This window comes from Perca fluviatilis, chromosome 5 (genome assembly GCF_010015445.1).
Source record: "Perca fluviatilis chromosome 5, GENO_Pfluv_1.0, whole genome shotgun sequence".
NCBI lineage: Eukaryota > Metazoa > Chordata > Actinopteri > Perciformes > Percidae > Perca > Perca fluviatilis.
The window spans coordinates 10,973,028-10,994,606 of NC_053116.1; the positions used below are offsets into that span (position 1 = coordinate 10,973,028).

Genomic DNA, 21,579 nt, shown 5'->3' on the forward strand with positions numbered 1-21,579 from the left:
GTTCTAGCCATCCATCAAACACTACAATAGGATTAGATTTTTCATAAAGAATTGCATTTACCTCACTAATGACTCTCAATACCGAATCAGACCTAATCCAAATGGTTTAGGGTGAAGCATCCACACAGCGTGTGTGTGTGTGTGTGTGTGTGTGTGTGTGTGTGTGTGTGTGTGTGTGTGCGCGCCCTTGCCTTTCCCTTGCGAGGTCTACATCTCCTGGGGAGGTTAAACAACCATAAGGCACTGGGTTTCTTACTCTACACACATCGGTGTGTCTAGCTAAGGGGGAGATGGGCAAGTTGTGAAGCATGGGCAACGTTTCATTAGTTCAGGGTGAACGGGACAGGCTTTAATGTGATGTATGCGCAGCATGGGACAATTAGGGAGGTAAACACAAGTAAACACACACAGCTGTTGTGGGATTGTTGTGGACTACATGCGCTACAGAGAGAGAGAGAGAGAGAGAGAGAGAGAGAGAGAGAGAGAGAACTGGGCTAGTGTGCTGCAGGGGGAGAACAGCAATGTCAGGGCCAAGACTGTCTGGACCTGCTCCAGTCTTCATTAAAGCAGAGATGAAGCAGAGGAAACAGCTTTTCATTAAAAAAACATATATTTACCAGAATTTGTTAGCTTTTACACTCCATACATAACATATCCAAACCCCAGTCTGAGTGTTAATGGCTGATTTAATGTATGTTTGTTATCTTATAGCTCTGTATCGGAGGATTGCTGTTTCCATGATGCTGTTTAATCAACCTAAAATAATAAAAAAAATTAAAAACATAACAGCATTCTTTTTTGCAGCAGAAAGCTAAGGCTTCTGTCTGTCACGTCATTACGTTAGGCGCTCGCGATGCGCTTATCACGGTACGTGACGTCCGGTCCAAAACCACGAGACACCAATTCTATTGCAAAACCAAAAACGCCTTTACACTCAAAAACGCCTTTACAAAAACGCCTTTACAAACCAAAAACGCCTTTACACTCAAAAACAAAACAAGAGTTCTAATAACTTCTGGAGTGTTACGAAATATTTTGTTCATGTTTCTATATTTAGGAATCTTTTGTATCAAAATGGTTTTTTTTTTATTGATGACATAATTTCAATGCTTTTATTAGTTATTGTGGTTTACTGACTTACATAACCTTTAAGCTTAGGTTGTACTGATTTTAGGGATATCAAGCTTTTGAAGATACTCCAAGGAAATGACATCACAATAAGCAAAAATACCAATGTAGGAACCGGTAGACCATTTCTATTGCAGAGTTTAAAGGGTTAATACTTGTTTAAAAATGTCCATGCTGCATTGTTAACAATATATATGGCTTTCAGTTAACTTAAAAGAAGTCTTAAAAAAAATCAGCATTAGTTGCATTGTGTGTAGTTTTCAATCAGCATGTGACTAATAACAGTTTTAAAATAACGCGCTTGTGCTTGTCTCCTTCGTGTGGCTTACTGTTCAGCGATGATGTAGCCTTCCTCTACAGGGGTACACCTCACCCCTGCCACCTCCACGTTTTCAACCATGTCCGAGAAGGCCAGACCAAGGTTCATGCCATGGATGGTCACCCGTGTGCCTCCCTCCGGAGGTCCGGCCACTGGAGTCACCTACAGGGCATACGGTAAAAAAAAGCCAAAGTCAGCGAGAAAGGTTTGAGGATGCTTTTGGTGAAAAATGGAAAGATGTTTTCTCTTCATTTCTGGACCCGTCTTGAAATCGTAAATGTGCCCAGGTTTCCACGGATGCTCAAGGCTAAATATGCTCTTACGGTCCAGGTGGCCGTAAAAGCAATTAAGCGCACTCCCCACGCCTGCATCCACAGAACAACATGCCATGAGTCATTGTGCCGAGAGCGTGCTCTAATCACAACAGTAGCTAATGGCATGCGTCTTGTAGCTCTTCCTGTCTAAATATGGCATCACATACACACACACACACACACACACACACACCATCACACACTGAGACCACACTTTTAAACTACTTTTTCTGTAACAACTTTTTCCTTTAGAACAGAGATCTTCAACATGGGGTTCTCAGAGTTACTACAGGTGGGGGCGCCAAGTTATGGTTTAATACGTTTCTTTAATAAAAGTATTTCAAATATGGCTGATAATATAAATGAACATGAATCCAGCACATTATTAGCAAAGATGTATCGGCATATTCCTGAAAAACAACACAATATTGATGACAGCCTATAGGTAAAGTAGCCACTATGGGAGCCCTCCACATGTATGAATGTTTAACATTAAAACATGATGTGTACAATATATAGGAATATCCACCCATCCATTTTCATCCAATTTTATACACAAGGGGGTCCGTGCTCCATCACTCTTTCAGCTAAGGGGTCCTCTTCGGCTTAAAAAACATCGAAGACCCCTGCTTTAGAATATATATAATGGTAAATCCGATAAAATCACACCTTAAAAAAAATGTGATGGATTGTTAACATTCTGGTTAGGCGCCTGCTCAGAATCTATTATTTTGTCGCATGGATGATAAATCTAACACGGGGCCATATTAATGCTTAGTTCAGATCACCTACTCATAAAATACAATATGGCTGCCCAGCATGCCCTTGGCACAGGGTGGCAGACAGCCTTCTGTGCTGCAGAGCCCTGTTGAGGCTCCGACCTGGCCATCATCCAGTCCTCTAAACAAGAGGGGAGGAGGAGGAAAAAAAAAGAGTATGAGTAGGGAGAGAGAGAAAAAAAAAAAGAGGAAGGAGATAAAGAAAATCCAAGAGAGTGGACAATAGTGTTTTGGTGGACAGAGAAGTAAAAGTAGAGATAAAGGAGACTAAGAAAGAGGAGGGCAGTGGGGAGGAGATGACGGTCACTTTGCTGTGTGGAGCTGCGAGTGCTATGTAAACAATCAATATGCTATTACTGGCCACGCAAGCAGAAAGACAAAAAACCAAGAGTCAGTTGTGCCCGCTTACTGAGCCGCAAAGCGCCACGTGACGGCGACCCTTGGAGTGCTGTTGTACACCACGCCCTAACACCCACTAGGGCATTGCGGCTTCCCTTTGGGACAGCGGCTTTGTAATCTAGATTCAGTGGACATTAATTGCTCTGGATGTAAAGTAAGTGTGTCACTGCACCGCCTGAGGGGTCTGAATACATGAATCTTTTAGCACTGCTTGGGCATGCAGGGTATGGGGGGGACATAATGGCTAAATATATCCATGTCAGGAGATGGCAGCAGCTATTCGAGTAGACTTAGTGATGGTTACATAAGCAATGTAGGGGCCTGGAGGGGGAGAAAAAAAAAAAAAAAAAAAGAAAAGGGGGGAGGGGGGGGGGGGGGGGGGGGGGGGGAGAGAGAAAAAAAAAAAAAAAAAAAAAAAAAAAAAAAAAAAAAAAAAAAAAAAAAAAAAAAAAAAAAAAAAAAAAAAAAAAAAAAAAAAAAAAAAAAAAAAAAAAAAAAAAAAAAAAAAAGAAAAAGGAAGAAAAAAAAAAAAAAAAAAAAAAAAAAAAAAAAAAAAAAAAGAGAATGAGGGAGTAAGAACAGAGACTGGAAGAAAGAGGGGCAGAGAAAACGGGATGAGCAGCAGAGGGAATGTGGATGCCACTCTGTTCAGTCCTATCAGCCGTGATGGCTGACAGGTGAGGCAGGGGTGGTGACAGGACAGCAGTGCTGTATCACAGATGGGCATGCTAAAAGCTTGGGAGACCTCCTCCTTCTACCCTTGGGGCTGAAATGGAGCCCTTCCCACGGTGGACCAAGCACAGGAAGACAGTCTAATCCATGCATGAAACCCATTTGACTGAGCTCCCCATTGGCAGACAGTCGGAGTCTTGATTCATCAGCGGATCGTAAAAAAACCACCGCCACTTTAAAGACTCACGCTGTCACCGATGTCTCCAGGCTGGGAGGCGTGAGAGAAGTGCTGCTCTTTGTCTCCGTGTCGTCTGTATTTCTTTCACAAACAAAGGAACTAAATCTTTAAAAAAAAAAAGGAGCCTCCTTGTACATGAGGCTGTGGTTTGATTGCCTGTAAACCAGATCCTAATGACCTTTTTTTATTTATTTTGTTTAGAACAGAGGAAGCTCAGTGCAGTCATGTACTGAAGATAATCTTTAGAAGGGTGGAGTTTGTCTTTATATTTCAACAGCCTCTTCTCTGTTCTTTCTGTCTCTCATCACGCCGTCTCCCTCAGGCTAGCTGACACATCCTCCTCCTCTAAGCACCAGCAGCGGTGCTCGTTTGTCTTAACATACAGACTTTTTTTTTTTAGAGGGAAGAGGAAGCCTCATTGGACATGCATGCACACCCTGCCGCCCTTTTACTCCCCCTTATTCCCACCCAGTGCTGCCATGCCATGCTCCCTGTGTAATCCTTTTAGGAGCAGTGCTGCTGCCCGCCTGGCATAGTCACACTGTCAATAGAGGGTAATTCCTAACAAACAGCCAGTCAGCTTGCACATCGCACTATCCCGCTCCCACTCTTGCGCTTTTTGTAGCATAATCTATTTTTTCCAGCTTAAGGGGATCAGAGCATTGGCCACTTCCCGCCACTACTTCCTTAGACATTCTGCAGGGTTTTGGCATCAACCATAGAAAGACTAAAGAGGGGTATGATGACCTAAATTGTGAAGCAGGGCATAATAACGTGTCTCCTTTGAGGAGATAATCTGCTAGTTTGAGCAAATGGAAAAACTGCGGAGACAGAGAGAAATGGCCTTCCAAGTGAGCAGCCTGGGGATGTCTGTCAATGTGGTGTTGACTTATTCAGCTGAAGTAATGGTGGGGAAAGATGTTCTGATGCAGCCAAGGCTAAACTCAATACATACAGCAGAGAGCAATACACCGCCCCAGGTGCCTTTGGGCTATGCAAGCCTGGCGTGTCACTGTAACAACAGTAGCTGACCGAGCCGAATGGCACAGGACAACTCGGAGCTAATAATGTTTTATCACTCCAGTCAACGTAAAATGTACAATTTCAGCATTTTTACTGTACATTTTTTTTATGACCAACCTTCAATATACACATTTATTACAACGGAATCCTTGAAGCTCTACGATGTAGATTCCATTCTCTTTTAAATGAATTAGCTTGATAGAATTTAAAAAGGAGCTTGCAGCTAATCTCTTTGTCTTTGGACTCTGCTCAGGCTAATTCCGAGCATGTCACATTTAATTGTGAGTCGCATTTAACGGGCATGATAAAACCCCACTGATCACTTGTTCCCTAACAAACTACATCCTAAATACTTTATGGGGCCTTAAATGTCTTGTAGTCAGCCAAGAGATACGGGGCGTGATGAAAAGGAGTTTTTAGTGCGTAAAGAGGAGAAAAGAAGAGACAGAATGATGGGATAAGAGGTGTATTTGTGGATGACGGAGCTTTCCTCAGTGAGTATACTGATGCTGTGTGTTTAAACCGACTACTTTTACTTATCTTGTGTAGATGTGTGCTAGCATTACACTACATGTTGTCTGGCTAAAGACTCACTTTACTGTCCAACATGTTTTTCCTCCTACTGACTGGTTTAATGAAGGGTAGCACGCAGTACAGCAACTCTCTTAGGGTTACAGCGGTGAGGAGAGTTCAGTTGTACTATGATACTGACTGACAGGCCCACAATCCCTCTGGTGGCCAAATATCAACAATTCAGAGGAATCCGACATTTTTTTCTATCCTAAGGCAACAGCAATATGTTTATATTCGCTGTCACTAGGATGCAGGGAAGGATCTTTGCTACACTGTAAACTCATACAGAAGCAATGGCCAAAGCCTATTGAGGAGATGCCTTTCATATGCCCATCCAACTCCCAGCTTCAATTGATGTCGTTCCCTCTGCTGTTAGCAGGGGCTTACATCTCTTCAATATTAATGGCCCAGGGTGGGAGGCACCATGGCACTTAATAGAAACATTAATTATTCACAAGGCCTATCTTGTGGTAGGCACATCTACTAATGTGCTAGTATGTATACAAATCAGCTCATGATGGGGGCTTTGGTGCATACATTAAAAACCAAATTATTTAATAAATTCAGCCCACCAGGGGATGTCTGCTTGTTAAAGAAACTGTAATCACTGAGAGACGAAAGGGGGGGTGGGGCGGGGCAGAAGCGAACGCCGCCTTCATCGGCAGTAAGCTGGAGGAATACCGGCGTGTCTGTGTGAAGTACGCGCTCATGCGCATCGTCTAAATTAATGCAGAGTTGGTTTTGCCAACTACAGTTGTAAACAGACATGAGTTCAGACAGCCCACAGGCGCTCTATTTCCCCCTCCCCCCATCGTTCTTGCCACCTTTCCTCGGTTCAGTTCCCCTGCTCTGTCCTTTGTTCTCTGTTGCCTCTCTTCACCATACTCAAACCCTTCAAACTCTCCTTTGCTCATTCACAATTGTAACTTTATCCATCTCCTGAACGTAAAGGTAAAGACTCACCCTGCAACACTCTGAATCTGTGATTTTTCACGAGTCAGTCAGGCATTACTTTACTATATTTCTGTGTAAATAACTTTTTTGGAATACCCTCTTTTCTCAGAATGCCTATCGACAGCTCCCCCGCGAACTTAAACTTGTTGCATCGATCCTTGGCATACATTCTGTATGTATTGGAAAGCGCTTTGGCAATATGTTTTTTCCACTCAAGGCGCCATCTCAGAAGCTCAGAATATAACGCCTTGCAGCGGCTGTAGATGGACAAATGGTGTGTCTTTGCCTTCATTATATGATGGATTTCTGCCTGACTATTGACCATGAGCAAGTCTGTAAGGCCTTATTCTGACAAAAACCAACACATGAACCTGATGTTCTCTGTAGATATTCCATATAGCTCTTCTGGAAATATCAAGGTGGTATCTTGTCAGCTAAAACAGGCCAGGAGTAATCATCGATAAACTACTGAACAACAGAAGGATCCAATAATTTAACGTATACCGTACCTACAGCTGCTTGATGTTTGACTGTACTCTTGCTCATATTGTTCATTTCATACTTTTGCTTTGCCATTTTCCACACCGGCACCATCACATACGCTCCTCCCAGTGTTAAAAGTTTAAAGCTTTTGCTGAATATCGAGTAAATCGGCCATGTGTTCCCCGCTTTTAATGCTTGCAGAGTAGCCAATGAAGTTCTGGGCTTGTGGTGGCCTTGATAATCATATACTGTGATCATAACACTAATGAAAACACAGAGGGGGATGAGGTATGTCCCATTGGATGGCAATGAGCATGTGCCACAGAATGACAGACTCAAAGAATAATGGAGTTACACGAGAGCATAATGTAATTCGCCAGGATGAGTCGGAGATAGTGATTCACAGAGACACACACTGGGAGGAAGAAGAAAACGAAAAAAAAAAAAAAAAAAAAAAAAAAAAAAAAAAAAAAAAAAAAAAAGACAGATAGAAACAGGGAGAGTGATAGTTGGGATGGCTTTCTTCTTTTTCTGTCTTATCTGCATACAGTATAGCAAATCAATTAACCAAGTGGTTAACTTCACTTTTTAATTGGCTGGAGTTAGATGTGAATATGCGGCGGAGGAATGAGAGGCCAAATGAATCAATGTGGAGGTAGAGGGGTCTGCTGGGTTAACCACAATGCACTGGTGCATTACCAGGCCTAATTAAATAGTATGTCCTCCTGGCATGACTCCCCTCTGACAGCAAACCCACCAACGGGGATGAGAATTTGGCCAGAGCGAGCAAAGGCCTACTTATGGGAAAACAAATAAGCACTTCCAGGTCATGGCCCTGACGTTGCTGAGGTGGAGGGCATCCAAACATGGGCTTGGTTGGTTGCAATGTCTGAGAAGACTCAGCGAGTGCGAGGAAAAACAAACAGAGAACCACACATACAACTCCTTGTTGTCTTTATGAACAGTAAGATAAGTAAGATATAACTGTTAGATAGCTACAATAGGAATAGCTACTTACTTAGTAAGTAGTGTTGTGTTTCTTTTGTGTGTGTGGTTCTTTTATATGGTTCCCTTTTTATCTTTGGTGCCAAAGTTACTTTCAAAGAGCTGGAATAACCTTGTGAGAAGACAAAATACATTAAAATATATGAGGAGGCATCTGCGCATACTGCACAAAGAGAAGGCAGATGTCAAAGAGACAGACCTGTAAAGCTGAATATCTCTGGCCCTGTGTGTGTGTGTGTGTGTGTGTGTGTGTGTGTGTGTGTGTGTGTGTGTGTGTGTGTGTGTGCGCGTGTGTGTGTCTCAGAGCCCCTGGGTAAACCCTGAAGGTGAAAAGAACTCTCACATGAATGTGCATCTGTGAGCATAACCCATACAGCCATACAGGCAAATACACAAACAAAGTGGAGCATATGCTGTTTGTGCTCTTGATCAAAAACAAACAACAAATGCTCTCAGAAAAAGACACACAAGACGACGAGACAGGAAGACACCCGACACCGTACATTGACACATCTGCAGGCATTAGTTGAACGCAGCACTCTGAGAAGCTTCTTCAAGGCTTACTCCCATTCTTCCTGGGTCCAGAGGAAAACCGAGCACAGTGGCATAGCTGTTCAATACCTAGCAAATCGGACGTTTCATTGTCAAAAGAGTCTTACCCATCTCTTAACAAGACATTTTGTATAGCTGTTTCACAAAATTGAGCATGCCAGTATCAAGTGTAATCTAGGGTTTACTGCTGTAGTGCTTATGACGTGCTTTAAATAATACAAAGCAAGTCTTTAGCTAAGTAATATCATCCCCACTGTCACCAATGACAATGTCTAATCAAGCTGTTACAAGTAGGGGTGGGAATCACAGGGAACCTCTGTTAGAAACCAACACAATTCTGCAGCACAACTTTTTCAGTCTGTGAATTAAAATGACACAATCGCAGAGCAACTATGGGTCCTAACTTTGGACTTGAACTGTGCCTGGGGCATCTGTTATTTTCCTCAAACTGCTGTCCGCCATCCCGTTGAAAACCTCTTTCTCTTCGGTTAACTTACGTCCAAGTTTCCCTCATTCAAGTGTTGAGCGCCACCTCGAGGAGCCATGAAGTAGTGACGATAGGGAAATCTATTCAGAACGCCTTATTTTATTTAATAAAATGTCAATATTTGGCACCAGCGTATCGATTCTCGTAGAGCACAAAGGACAGATATATATTACCGTGTCGATATTTTTGTCCCACCCCTAGTTACAAGCTGTCATAGCTGTTAGCTTTTGAATTGCAAGTAAAGTCCTACAATGATCCTCTACAACGAGATGCAGCGATGTGGTAGCTGATTATTGCACAATGATTGGATGTGTGTGGGCAGGAAGGACAGACAGACAGAGGATTATGGGTACTGACCTCAGTGATGCGTGGGTTGGTGCACTTGACATTTTTACTAGACAGGTTTAGCCAGCGGGTGGTGTAAGGATTGATGGGAGGGCAGTGGTGCAGCAGGGTACACCTTCCCTCTCCACTGCACCAGCCGCACTGGAACTTCCTCTCTGCCTTCAGACATGTGCCACAGCTGTCCCGCTGGGCTGCACACTTGTACAGGTGCACTGTGGGACACGGGAGGCAAGACGGATATACAGTGAACACACAACAACTGAGAAACCTACAGTTCTCTTTGGAATGTATTTTTTTATTTAAAGAAAAGAGACAGCAGGTCTGCTGTGAGTGAAATATCCCGCCAGGCTATCTGTTCTTTGTTTCTATCTCCAATAACACATTTTTTATTTTTATATACCCACACTATACTTGAATGCAGAGAGAGATTAGGAAAAAAATGAAGGGCGTTAGATTTATCCATCTTCATCCTGCTTGCCAGCACATGTTGACAACAGCATCTCATGTTCTTACCTTGGATATTCTCCGGGTTATCGATAATGAAGTTGCCGTTCCACACCACCGAGAAATCCACAGGCAGCTCACTGATTTTCATTCCCTCGTACAGATACTAGAGGCCGAGGATGGCGAGAAAGAGAGATGGGGGGAAGGGGGAGGTGGAAGAACAGAGACAAAAAGAGAGGAGGATTTCAATGGGCGGTTTGGGAATTTAAATTCCCACGAGCCCTTGTAGATGCAGCACTATGTCCTTCCAAAGTTACCCCCAAGTTTCGTCATCTCATCATCAGAGCTAACAAAGTGAGAAGCCACGAGGAATCGGACAGCTGAGCAGAAGCTTGAGCTTCCCTTCTGGCCTTTGGATATGCTGTCCTTAACTGCCTCATATGCCCTTAATTCCAGCCTGACTTTCATTTTGCAAGTGTGTGTATTTGTGTGTGTGTGTGTGGGCGAGAGAGATAGTGAGACTGAGGGGGGAGAGTTAAGTGTGTATGTGTGTGCTTCCTCTGGGAATATACTGCAGAAGTCAGTTTGTGCTTGACTCCAGGGCTGAGCCACGCTGCAGTCTTCTCCAGTGTAATTACCGAGGCTCCATCTACTGTGTCTCCGCTAACTAAATAACATGTACACAAACACACAAACACACACACACACACACACACACACAAACTGTGGCAATGTGGTATGGCACTCGCCTTCTACAGAAAGCAATACAACCCAACCATAATTACCAATGTGCGGTATATTTTTTTCTGCATATAGAATGTACAATGTGTACTCAAATAACAAAAAAAAACACACCGTTAGGATATCAGTTTTGGTCTTTCAGGAAGTTATGGGGTTGGTTTTGGTGGGGGTCAGAACTGTTATGACATATGACACATGAGTGGGCATGTTGGTGTGAAGCTGATTTAACCCAGCCCAAGCAGCAGGTGGGGAAGGATGCATTGAGAGAGCAACCATCTTCAGACGCGGCTGGGTGAGTCAGTTTAACACAGCACAACCCCTCTCAGGTAGAAAAGCATACACTCATCCAGGCCAGTTTAGGTCTCACTCTCACGTTAAATGCATCACGCAGGGAGAGGAGACCATCCTGTTAATATTACGTGCTACGTTAGCTTTTAGTAGCTGTGATTCTTTGTTATACCAGGCCAGGTTAGCTTAGCCTTGGAACCTACACACGCAAACAAATCGGGCATCACCAATTACACCTCATCTGGCACGATGTGGGCAGGCGTCCCTCCCCCCGACTTACCGAGCTGTTCTGGCACTGCACGCTGGAGCTGTTGAAGCGGAGGGCGGTGACTCTGTGGCTGACACCCTGGATGTGGAGGACGCACTCGTAGCCTCGCTGGCCAGACTGGGGCTGGGGCAGGTTCCTGGCCTTCAGGGTGATAGGCTTCACCTCCCCCGCTGGGATCAGTATCTCCTCAGAGCGCACCAGCTGCGGACAGTCCTGGAGGACAGGGCAGGAAGTGTTAAGGCGAAACTCACGAGCAGCACAACTCCTTTCACACGCATGAAGAATGTTCAGGAGACTTTGATGACTTACACAGGAGCATTTAATGAACACTCCACTGAGGAGACAATTAAGCAGGCAGTACAGTTTAACCGCAGTGTGTTATTGTGCCGTCCCAACTCTCACAAGTTCCTGTCCTACTGAAGGTGTATTCAAACTCATGCTGGAGGCGTTACGTTTAGCAGAACTTTTGAGGTAAGTAAAGTTATTTTAGGCGCGTAAAAAATAGATGCTTAAGCCTAGTTCAGCCTCTCTCTCTCTCTCTCTCTCTCTCTCTCTCTGGGAAGTATGCAATAGTGTTGCTGGCCCACCGACCTCCAAAAGGAGACAGTCTGGAATCAAAACATTTCCTTATCATACAGCTGTCTACACTCCTTGAATCTGCATAGAGACAAACATAATTATACATGAACAGATTTGGTTATTAGAGACTGGCCAAATATTCTCGTCCCCTGACCACTGTGTTTCTGGAAATTCCTCCACAGGAAGCACACAGTAGCCTGTGCCAACGAAACAGAAAAGAATTAAATGGTGTTTTTTGGGTGTTTAGGTGAGTATGAAGTTTGATGAGGGCAGCTGAAATGGAAATGCATCGAAAGAATTTCAAAGTGACTCCTGTGACCTAGGAGAGCTCTGAGCTGAAGTCGGAGCGTTGAATAACTCATTATCAAGAGTGGAATTTTGAAACTTCTCGGTTGGTGAAGAGAATGATTAAAATTAGTGCTTAACATACAAGGCAGCAATTTTGAGGTCAACTCTGTTATCAAAATGATGTGGAAGCAACATTTGCACCAAGGCAAATTATCACAGCAGCAACAAACACTGAAGTTTTGGTCTTGGTGGCCTTTAGCCTTTCACTTCCATAAATCTTGAGTCGTCTCTGATCTTAGACATGACGTCGTATACTGATCCCGTACCTTTCAAACACTATTGCTATATGCCTTTTGGTGCTTGTAGACAGACCGAGGCCGGCCTTTACAATACTGACATGGAGTAAAGCATTGGATTTAATTAATAAAGTTGTGTGCGAGTATTTCCACTGCAAATATGTATCAATTAAAAGGCTTAAGGAGTGATCCCTTCTGTGATGTTCCACATGTCCTGTAACTTAACACCAAAAGAAGCAATAAACACACTTTGTTGTCCTTTAGTACAAGTAAATGAGTTTATGGAAGTAAAATAAAAACACACATAACAGCCCGCCAAGCAAATACCCAAGAACTATCTATTTGCATAGCCAGAGACACATGGAAAGCAACATACACGGACAGGCATAATTCAAGCACTTTGTATCTAGCGCACATGATTGATTAGGTCAGAGTGATCCTGTGTCATTGTTAAGACACGCTAAGCTCAATAACTCCAGAGATAATAGAGTGTTAATTGCCACTGCAAAGAACAAGAGCCCCGAATGAGAAACGCCAATTCGGAAATAGAAGAGCTTAGATGGCTGTCTTTCTGAAGACATGCCCCGAGGCCGACGCAGAGCTGGAACACAGAGCAGGATGCAGGCAGAAGGAAACCGAGAAAGAGGGATAGTGCAGGAGAGAGGAAAGAAAGAGAAAGCTGTGCTAGCAAAGCTTGCTTATATGCATGTGTGCGCTTGTGCACGTGTGTGTTCCACCAACCTCTGAGGCGTTGACTCGTCCCTCCTGGAAGGAACAGCTGGAGGGGTCATGGGTACACAAGTTGCGGTACTTGCACCAGTGGCAGCGGAAGGCACTGTTCACACATGACAGACACCTGCACGGACACGGACACGGACACACACACACACACACACACACACACACACACACACACACACACACACACACACACACACACACAGAGAAGAAGAGAGTCAGAAAAAAATGCAGCAGTCAAGGAAAGTGGGGGAAGTGCCACAGAGGAAATGAGTTCAGATCCCAAGTGGGCACCTGCTGTTGTTGTGCCCTTGTGGTTGGCACAGTACCTAATATCTGCTGGGCCAAGTTCTCTCTGCATATATTTTCCACTGCCATATATTCATACTGCGTGTCATGTGTGAACGGTAGGCTCCATATTAGCTCTCGTAGCCTGAATCAGACGGAGGAAGAGAGACAGAGAGCACGGAGGAACGTTGAGTAATGAGGACAAATAAGACATTGGCGCAGCTTGATCCTGCAATTACCATTAGCCCAGCATTGTTGGAGTGTTGCTGTAATTACCAGCTGTTAGGTGTGTGTGTTAGCATTTTTGCATGTACAATATGTAAGTGTGTATGTGTCACTATAGGGGTCATACTGTACTGCCAGCGGTGGAAGAAGTATTCAGGTCCCTTACTACAGTAAAAGCATCAATACCATGATGCAAAAATACTCAATTACAAGTAAAAATCCTGCATTCATGCCTAAGTACTATGAGTAGCAAGTGACATAAGAATACTACTTCAGTTCATGTGAGTAAATTACTGTGTACTGGTTACATGGACAAATAGATGGGAGGATGAGCAAATGCAAGTAGAGCTGTAATGTTAATCGACTAGTTGTCAAGTTTTAAATTAATAGCTAACTATTTTGATAGTCGTTTAATCGGTTTGAGACAAAGTTCTCTGATTCCAGCTTCTTAAATGTGAATACTTTCTAGTTTCTTCACTCCTCTGTGACAGTAAACTGATTATTTTTTTAAATTGTGGACAAAATAAGACGTTTGAGGACGTCATCTTGGGCTTTTGGCTAAGGATGCAACGATAGCACTTTTTTTAAGATCAAGTACAAGTACTTACATTTGGGTACTTGCCGATACCGAGTACCAATACGAGTACTTAATAATCCCTCTGGGGTCTGAGGGTGTTTTTAGACACAGATGATTTTGGCCTTCTCGGATATTGTTATCAATGAGAACAAAGCAGTATTTTCAAAGCCCCATGCCTTTTTTCTATTCAAAGCTCAGTGCCTGGCCCTGGACATTTCCCCGGGCTAGTGACAATAAAAAAAATACATCATAAAATTCCTAATATCAAAGTACTGAGTAAAGTTTAGAAAGAATGAGGAACGCGAAGCCTGATGACTTCATTCACGTGCATATTAAGTAGCCATGTGGATTTACCGCTCCAGCGGAGAGGATGGTTTGTTTACTCCAGCAGCAGATCACAAGATTTTGTCCAAATGTAAAGACTTGTGGCAAACTATAACAGTTAAAACAGTTAAACTACACACCGAGAGCTTTCGTTACAGCCTGTTTGTGAAAAAAATAGCTATTTACAGAGTAGCACTGTGGTTGTTAAGACAGCGTTGTGTAGAAACCGCATGCAGACAGAGCAGATTGAAATATCGCTTTTTTTTCACGTTTATGCCCATTAAGCTGATGAGAGACATTGGGCTAACACCGCTACTCCAAATATCAGTGGTGAAGTTTACGGGCGACAGGCTGCTGATGTGCTTTTTCACAAAGCAGCTTTAGAAACACGGTTGTTGCGATGTGGTGACGGCTGGGAATCTCTCGGCTCCAGTACACGGAGAAGTCGTCGAAACCCAGTATCATTAACGACTGACAATTGCCGGTCGGCAAGCGCAATCATGCATTGGCCTAGATATTTTTTCACAGCCAAAAATCTCCAAACGGCTGGCATTGCTCCTCTTCCGTCGCCTATGCCGGCATGACGGAGGTATAGGCGATTAATCGAGAAAACAACCGACAGACTAATCGACAATGAAAATAATCGTTAGTTGCAGCCCTAAACGCATGCGTGGACAAGAAAAACGGGAAGGAGTCAGTAACTGCCTGAGGCTACAATACGTGATTATCTCTCGATGTTGCCATAGCAAAGGCTCTCAATTGATCGTGATGTCATTTACTACACTATGTATTCATGGGCAGTTGAGAGCGTATTATGGTCGCACTTGGCTCGCCCTCTCTCTTTCTCTCTCTCTGAAATAAGGTTGAGTTATGCATACTTGCTTATTGTGAAGTTTTCATCACTGCAAAAGCATGGGAGGGATTCAGAAGATTCAGAAGAATAGGGCTGATTCACCTTCTGGCAAATAGAGTGTACAGTGAGTGTGTGTGTATGTGTGTGTGTGTGTGTGTGTAAGAGGGAGAGAAAGAGAGCACGAGTTGGCATCAGAGCGTGCAAGGGAGAGCGTATGGCCTTTTCAAGTGTATGCATCTTTCTTTGTGTGTGTGCGTGCGTGCATGTGTGTGTGTGCGTGTGTGGAGTGAGAGATGCAGAATAACAAAGGACACAGTGGCTACAACATTTTGTGTTAATGTCGAGGGGATGGCGAAAGGGTGATAATATGACACGCTACGATTCCTGCACCCCTGCTAGCGTCACCGCTGTGACATCCCTTCTCTCCATTCAGTGATTCTCCCAAGTCGGCAAGGACTTTGGATCGAGCACAAAAAAAGAATCTGTGGCACACTGGAATGAAGCGAGCAATTGCAAAGGCACCGCCGACACTGAGATCTCCAATCCAGGGATTCAATTCAACATCACTCAATCAGGGACAGACATGGCATGAAAAGGAGCATGAAATCCCTACTGAAGACCTGTTAGGCAGAAAGCTGCGTGTTTTGTACCGCAGCGCGTCTGAGAAGAAGGCTTCATTAGCTCAACAGCACAGACACTTCCTGTTACGGTGCTCAGGGAGCAGTCAGCTATCAGATTACATTAGTCTTTACAGGGGATATTTTTAGGGGGACTGGGGCCGGCTAAGGTTTAGGACAAATTGTAACTAATTCCCAGAGCATTGATCCGGTGGTTTATGGGCAGCAGGTCTGGGGCACTGTTTTTGTAAATGAATGATGACAGATACTCACAGTTGGTGGACGCTGCAGTTGTAGAATTTGACCTCTGTGCTGATAAGCATCTGACCAGTCTCCTTAGAGTTAAGCCTCAGCTCGACGCCTGACCAATCTGAAGGAGGAAAAGGAGGAGGAGATCGACATTTATCGTATGCACTATTTTGCATAGTTGTAAACAGCAGACATCACAAAATCCTGTGCTAATAAGTTACAGGATAAATGTATAGGATCTCTATAAAGGTAGCATTTCTTGCATGATATTGTATATATGCAAGCCAAATTAAAAGAAACATTTCCTGTGAATATATATTTACATACAATTTGCAAATTTCAATCACAGCAAAATGCAGGAAAATAACATGTAATCCGGCAAAATGGCTTTGTACATATTGCCAGATTACATATTACATTATTTTCCTGCATTTTGCTGGAAAAAGTTCTGGTTGAGCTTCTGTTCTCTGTAAAAACAGCCTCTTATCCCTCCCCACGAGAATACAGACTCCATAAATATGTGTGCGTTTGTGTGTGCGCGCGTGCACACGTGTGTATTTCAGATGACATTCAGTGTGTAGGAGGCTTGAATGACCCTCCGTGCCCCGTTCTTTCCACAGCACCTGTTGGGAATCAGGCTCTGTTTCACACCAGTCTGTGTAGCAGGCGGGCTCGGCTCGTAGCTGACTTCTCTTCTACCATTTCACATTTGTCTCACAGGATCTGGCGAACAAAGTGGTACAGAGTTCCTGTCCACACAAAACCTCCACTAGGATTTTTTGTTGTTGTCGTCATCTTTAGTAGGAGAAGGGCGCCAGCTATTTCCTTTTATTTCAAGCTCAACATCAGTCCTCTGTCCTCACCGTTTTATCCTAACCTCCTTCCACCTTCCGCTCCGTTCCTCTTCGTTTAAATTCTCCTTTATTTTCCCTTCTTCTCCACCTTCAATATCTTATCTAATTGTCTGCTCTCCTCTCTTCTCCACTACTCTCCTCAGGTCATTGCCACGGCACGATCGATGTTGATGTGCAACAGATAGAAAGGCTTGCTCGGGGACAGGAGATGGAGGAGGATACTGGGGGAGGTCAGGAGGAAGTGTCCTCAGGGGAATGAATGCGGAGAAAAACAAAATGGAGGTATAAACAGCCGGGGGAGGCGACGAAAGAGGAGGGAGGAACGGGGGAAGGTGGTCAAATAGAGGAATGGGAGGATGGATGGAAAGCTAGATGGATGGAGGAAGGGCTTACCAGGGGGTGGGGGTGGAGAGATTGGCTGACATTTACCTAGGGGAGAACATTCATATTAGTGCCTGATGCACCACTCCCCATGGGAGCTCTGGGCAAACAGGGCTGTCATTTACTCACAGGGAGGAGGATTACCAAACCCCCCCAAAACACACAGTCATTTCCACACACCGCACATAATATATTATTCAGGGTGTTTGCTTTTGCCGCCCTGCAGCCATCTTGGCTGGCAAACAACAGGTATTTATCGTCAAAAAACAGGTGTTGGTATTCATAATCATATATATGTTTGCAAATAAATGGATGCCAGATCCCCTATGGTTTATTTATGGCAATATGCTGGAGGAATTCCTGAAAGGTCTTTTTTTAAATTTTATTTCTATGAATAGTATATTAGAGGTGATTAGCATATGCTTATTCCTGGTGTTTAGATATGTTTAATTTAGTTTACTTGCACAAAGTATATATAGACTTTATATATAAGTATATAAAGTCCATACAATATATTAAAAACAAACGAGCAATTTTAGCACAGGAGAGGAAAGATGCCTAAAGTTTATTCAGAAAAGAAAAAAGCACCTAAAACATGATAATTCCTCAGCAAAAAAATAAAAAGTAAACCAACAAACAAACAGGTAAACATAACACAAAATGTATACATATCAAAAATAATAAAAAAAGAAAGAAAGAAAAAAAGAGTCCGATATTGTACAATCAACATACGGTTTAAGATGAAATTAGAAACATCTTTAACTGTGACCTAAAGGATGTGTTTAGATTGTTCTAGTCAACTATACATAGGCTGTGAGATGACATTAAAACAGCTAAACTGACCTTTTAAAGATTATTTTTTGGAGCATTTTCCGGCCTTTATTTTTCATAGGACAGATGAAGACATGAAAGGGGAGAGAGAGATGGGGGAAGGAAAGGGCTGCACGTCCTGCTCTACCCACTGTACCAACCCGGCCACTGAGCTGACCTTTTATACAATACAACGAATTGCTGTAATGAATTATAATAATTATTTATTTCCTGTTAGTTCTTTGTGTTCACGGTATCACTTTTCTCAGAAGCAAACGGCAGACCAGCTCCCTGTGCCTTGGCTGTGCTAAGACACTAATCCATCACATCAACTCCTCCCCACCCCCCCCACCCGTCGTCCCCTCGACTACATGGTCCCCCCTGGCTGATTGGACCGGCTCGTTAGACCACTGCCTGCTGCAGCCCAGCCACAGGCCAGGGGATCTAAGTCTGATCCTCCATCAGCTCTAATGGGGCCTGGCCTTGTGTGTAGCATGCACTTCACAGCCAGGAATCTGATCCTGGATCTGCGGGAGCTTATTAATGTAGACGCCGCATGCTTAAACCACGAGTGTTGAATCAATAAAGATGTTTCAGAGTGTGTGCAGATGAAGGCTTGGCTCAGTGAAGCATAAGTAGGGAAAAGAGAGGGACACGTGGGAATCCTCCAAAGGCTGAGTTGAGACGTGGAAAGATTCTAATCGAATGGCCGTGATCAGACCATGTGCTGTCTTGTTTGGTTTATATGGTTCAAACTGTCTTTCACCAAACAGAACAGCTCTCCAAATGTCATAAGTTACCATGTACAATGACAATAAAGGCTATCTATCTATCCATCTATCTATTCATCTATCCATCTATCCATCCATCTATCCATGATCTATCCATCCATCTACAACAGTGTTTCTCAACGGGGGTGGTACCGCCCCCCAGGGGGCGTTCAGAAGATGATGGGGGGCGTTGGAAGCAATATTTTGGAAAGGGGGGCGTTGAGGTGCCCTTGGGGGGCGTTTGTTTGAAAGCTAGTTTAAACCAAAGATTCACAATAACAACACATGTTTGCACTTAAACTACTAAAAAAACAGTGGTCTGCAACATTAAAAGCTGCCAGTTTACAGCACTGCGACTGGACGAGACGGGTATCATAACTCTTCTGTGCTTCTGTCAGCTTTGTTTGGCGCAGCTCCGTGCTGCCTTCATGGAAACGGGACATCAGAGCATCATCTTAAATGAGCTCTGTACTACGTGAAGCTGCGTTCAGATAAGAAAAAAAAAAGCAATCGCCGCGACGTCCTGTTGTATTCTTTAACCCCCCCAGTGTAGCACAAGTAGACTTTATATTTCACAGTAACAGTTTTTCGTCAGATGGTTTATAGAACACAACGTTTCCTACTGTACCTGAATGCAGCTTCATTTCACGGAGAAAGAGAGAAAGAAAAGAGACGTGCGAGAGATATTGACTGTGCTTTGTTGTTTGGCAAACATTTAGCTGTTCCCCAAACTCCCGGGCAGTTCAGGGCTTGTGTTTGGGGTTTTCAAACTTTCTTATGGAAGCTGATAGAGGAAGTGATGTCACTGTTTACTGTAGGCTACGGGACTCTCACACCTCCACAAAACACAGCGCAATGTGGGGTTGCGTTTTTTTTCTGCTATTTACTCGCAAGACAGGCGATAGGAAACCTAGACTCTTCTAAACTAGACTCTTCTAACCTAGACCCTTCTAACCTAGACCCTTCTAACCTAGACTCTTCTAACCTAGACCCTTCTAACCTAGACCCTTCTAACCTAGACTCTTCTAACCTAGACCCTTCTAACCTAGACCCTTCTAACCTAGACTCTTCTAACCTAGACCCTTCTAACCTAGACCCTTCTAACCTAGACTCTTCTAACCTAGACCCTTCTAACCTAGACTCTTCTAACCTAGACCCTTCTAACCTAGACCCTTCTAACCTAGACCCTTCTAACCTAGACTCTTCTAACCTAGACCCTTCTAACCTAGACTCTTCTAACCTAGACCCTTCTAACCTAGACCCTTCTAACCTAGACTCTTCTAACCTAGACCCTTCTAACCTAGACTCTTCTAACCTAGACCCTTCTAACCTAGACCCTTCTAACCTAGACCCTTCTAACCTAGACTCTTCTAACCTAGACTCTTCTAACCTAGACCCTTCTAACCTAGACCCTTCTAACCTAGACCCTTCTAACCTAGACCCTTCTAACCTAGACCCTTCTAACCTAGACTCTTCTAACCTAGACCCTTCTAACCTAGACTCTTCTAACCTAGACCCTTCTAACCAATACTCTTCTAAGCATTAAAAAACGTCTCTCACTAACTTTCAAAGGTTGTAAACTTATTTCCATTTGGCAGTAGGTGTCGTTTGTCATCACCAAAATACTTTTCTGTGTGTGTGTGTGTTTGTGTAATTCTTCTGCTTTTACCCCTTGATAATTGCCAGCTTGTTTTCCATTGGAACAATGTGATTTTACATTTGAATGAAAAATAGATTTGAATGTTAAAGGAACACGCCGACTTATTGGGAATTTAGCTTATTCACCGTAACCCCCAGAGTTAGACAAGTCGATACACACCCTTCTCATCTCCTTGCGTGCTGTAAAGCTGTCTGACGGCTCCAGCAGCATCAGCCCATAATAGAACATGCAGGTGAATGGTTCCAGTAATCCTACTGCTCCGAATAAGTGACAAAATAACACCAACATGTTCCTATTTACATGTTGTGATTTGTAGAGTCACAGCGTGTACAAAAACAACGGTAACATGAGACACAGCCATCTTCCACCGTAAACAAACGGGAACTATATTCTCAGGCGGAAGAATATAAGTTTACTGGGAGTATTATGCTTGCAGCAAGCCTGTCTGAGAATATAGTTCCCGGTTTGTTTTACGGATAGAAGATGGCTGTGTCTCATGTTATGTGTTTTTTTGTAGGCACACACTGTGACTCTACAAATCCCAACATGTAAATAGGAACATGTTAGGCGCTATCTGTCGATGTTCGAGCAGTAGGCTAGTTGGAACCAGTTACCTGCAGGATCTGTGCTAGGCTAAGCTAATGCTGGAGCCGTCAGACAGCTTTACAGCACGCCAAATGTGAAGGGTATATATCGACTTGTCTAACTCCTGGGGTTACGTAATAAAGCTAAATTCCCAATCTGCTCAGCGTCGTTCTAAATTGCTAGCTGTTTCTGATTGGCTACTGTTAGTGTTTGTAATAATAATAATAATAATAATAATAATAATAATAATAATAAGCATAATAATACATTTTATTTAAAGCCATTTCATGACACCCAAGGTCACTTCACAAACAAAAAAGGACATTGAAATTATAGTCATCTTATAAATAATACCTAATTATAGTTTGAATGTTACATATCTAGTCGTTCTGATTGGCTGCTGTTATTTAATTTGAATGTCAAATGGTTGCATTATTTTTAAAAACCTGTAAATATATATATATATATACACA

General features: G+C 43.3%; 1 protein-coding gene across 3 annotated transcripts in view; it reads right to left on the reverse strand.

The window, feature by feature from the left end:
- plxna2 (plexin A2) overlaps positions 1-21,579 on the reverse strand; it is a 219,493-nt gene that overhangs the window by 63,210 nt on the left and 134,704 nt on the right. For all 3 annotated transcript variants that reach the window (XM_039800088.1, XM_039800089.1, XM_039800090.1), the window contains exons 8-13: positions 16,071-16,167; positions 12,917-13,031; positions 11,025-11,225; positions 9,785-9,881; positions 9,284-9,483; positions 1,458-1,609 (exon numbers count right to left, since the gene is read on the reverse strand). In XM_039800088.1, the coding sequence (XP_039656022.1) occupies positions 1,458-1,609; positions 9,284-9,483; positions 9,785-9,881; positions 11,025-11,225; positions 12,917-13,031; positions 16,071-16,167 (862 nt within the window). The remainder of the gene's footprint in view (positions 1-1,457; positions 1,610-9,283; positions 9,484-9,784; positions 9,882-11,024; positions 11,226-12,916; positions 13,032-16,070; positions 16,168-21,579) is intronic.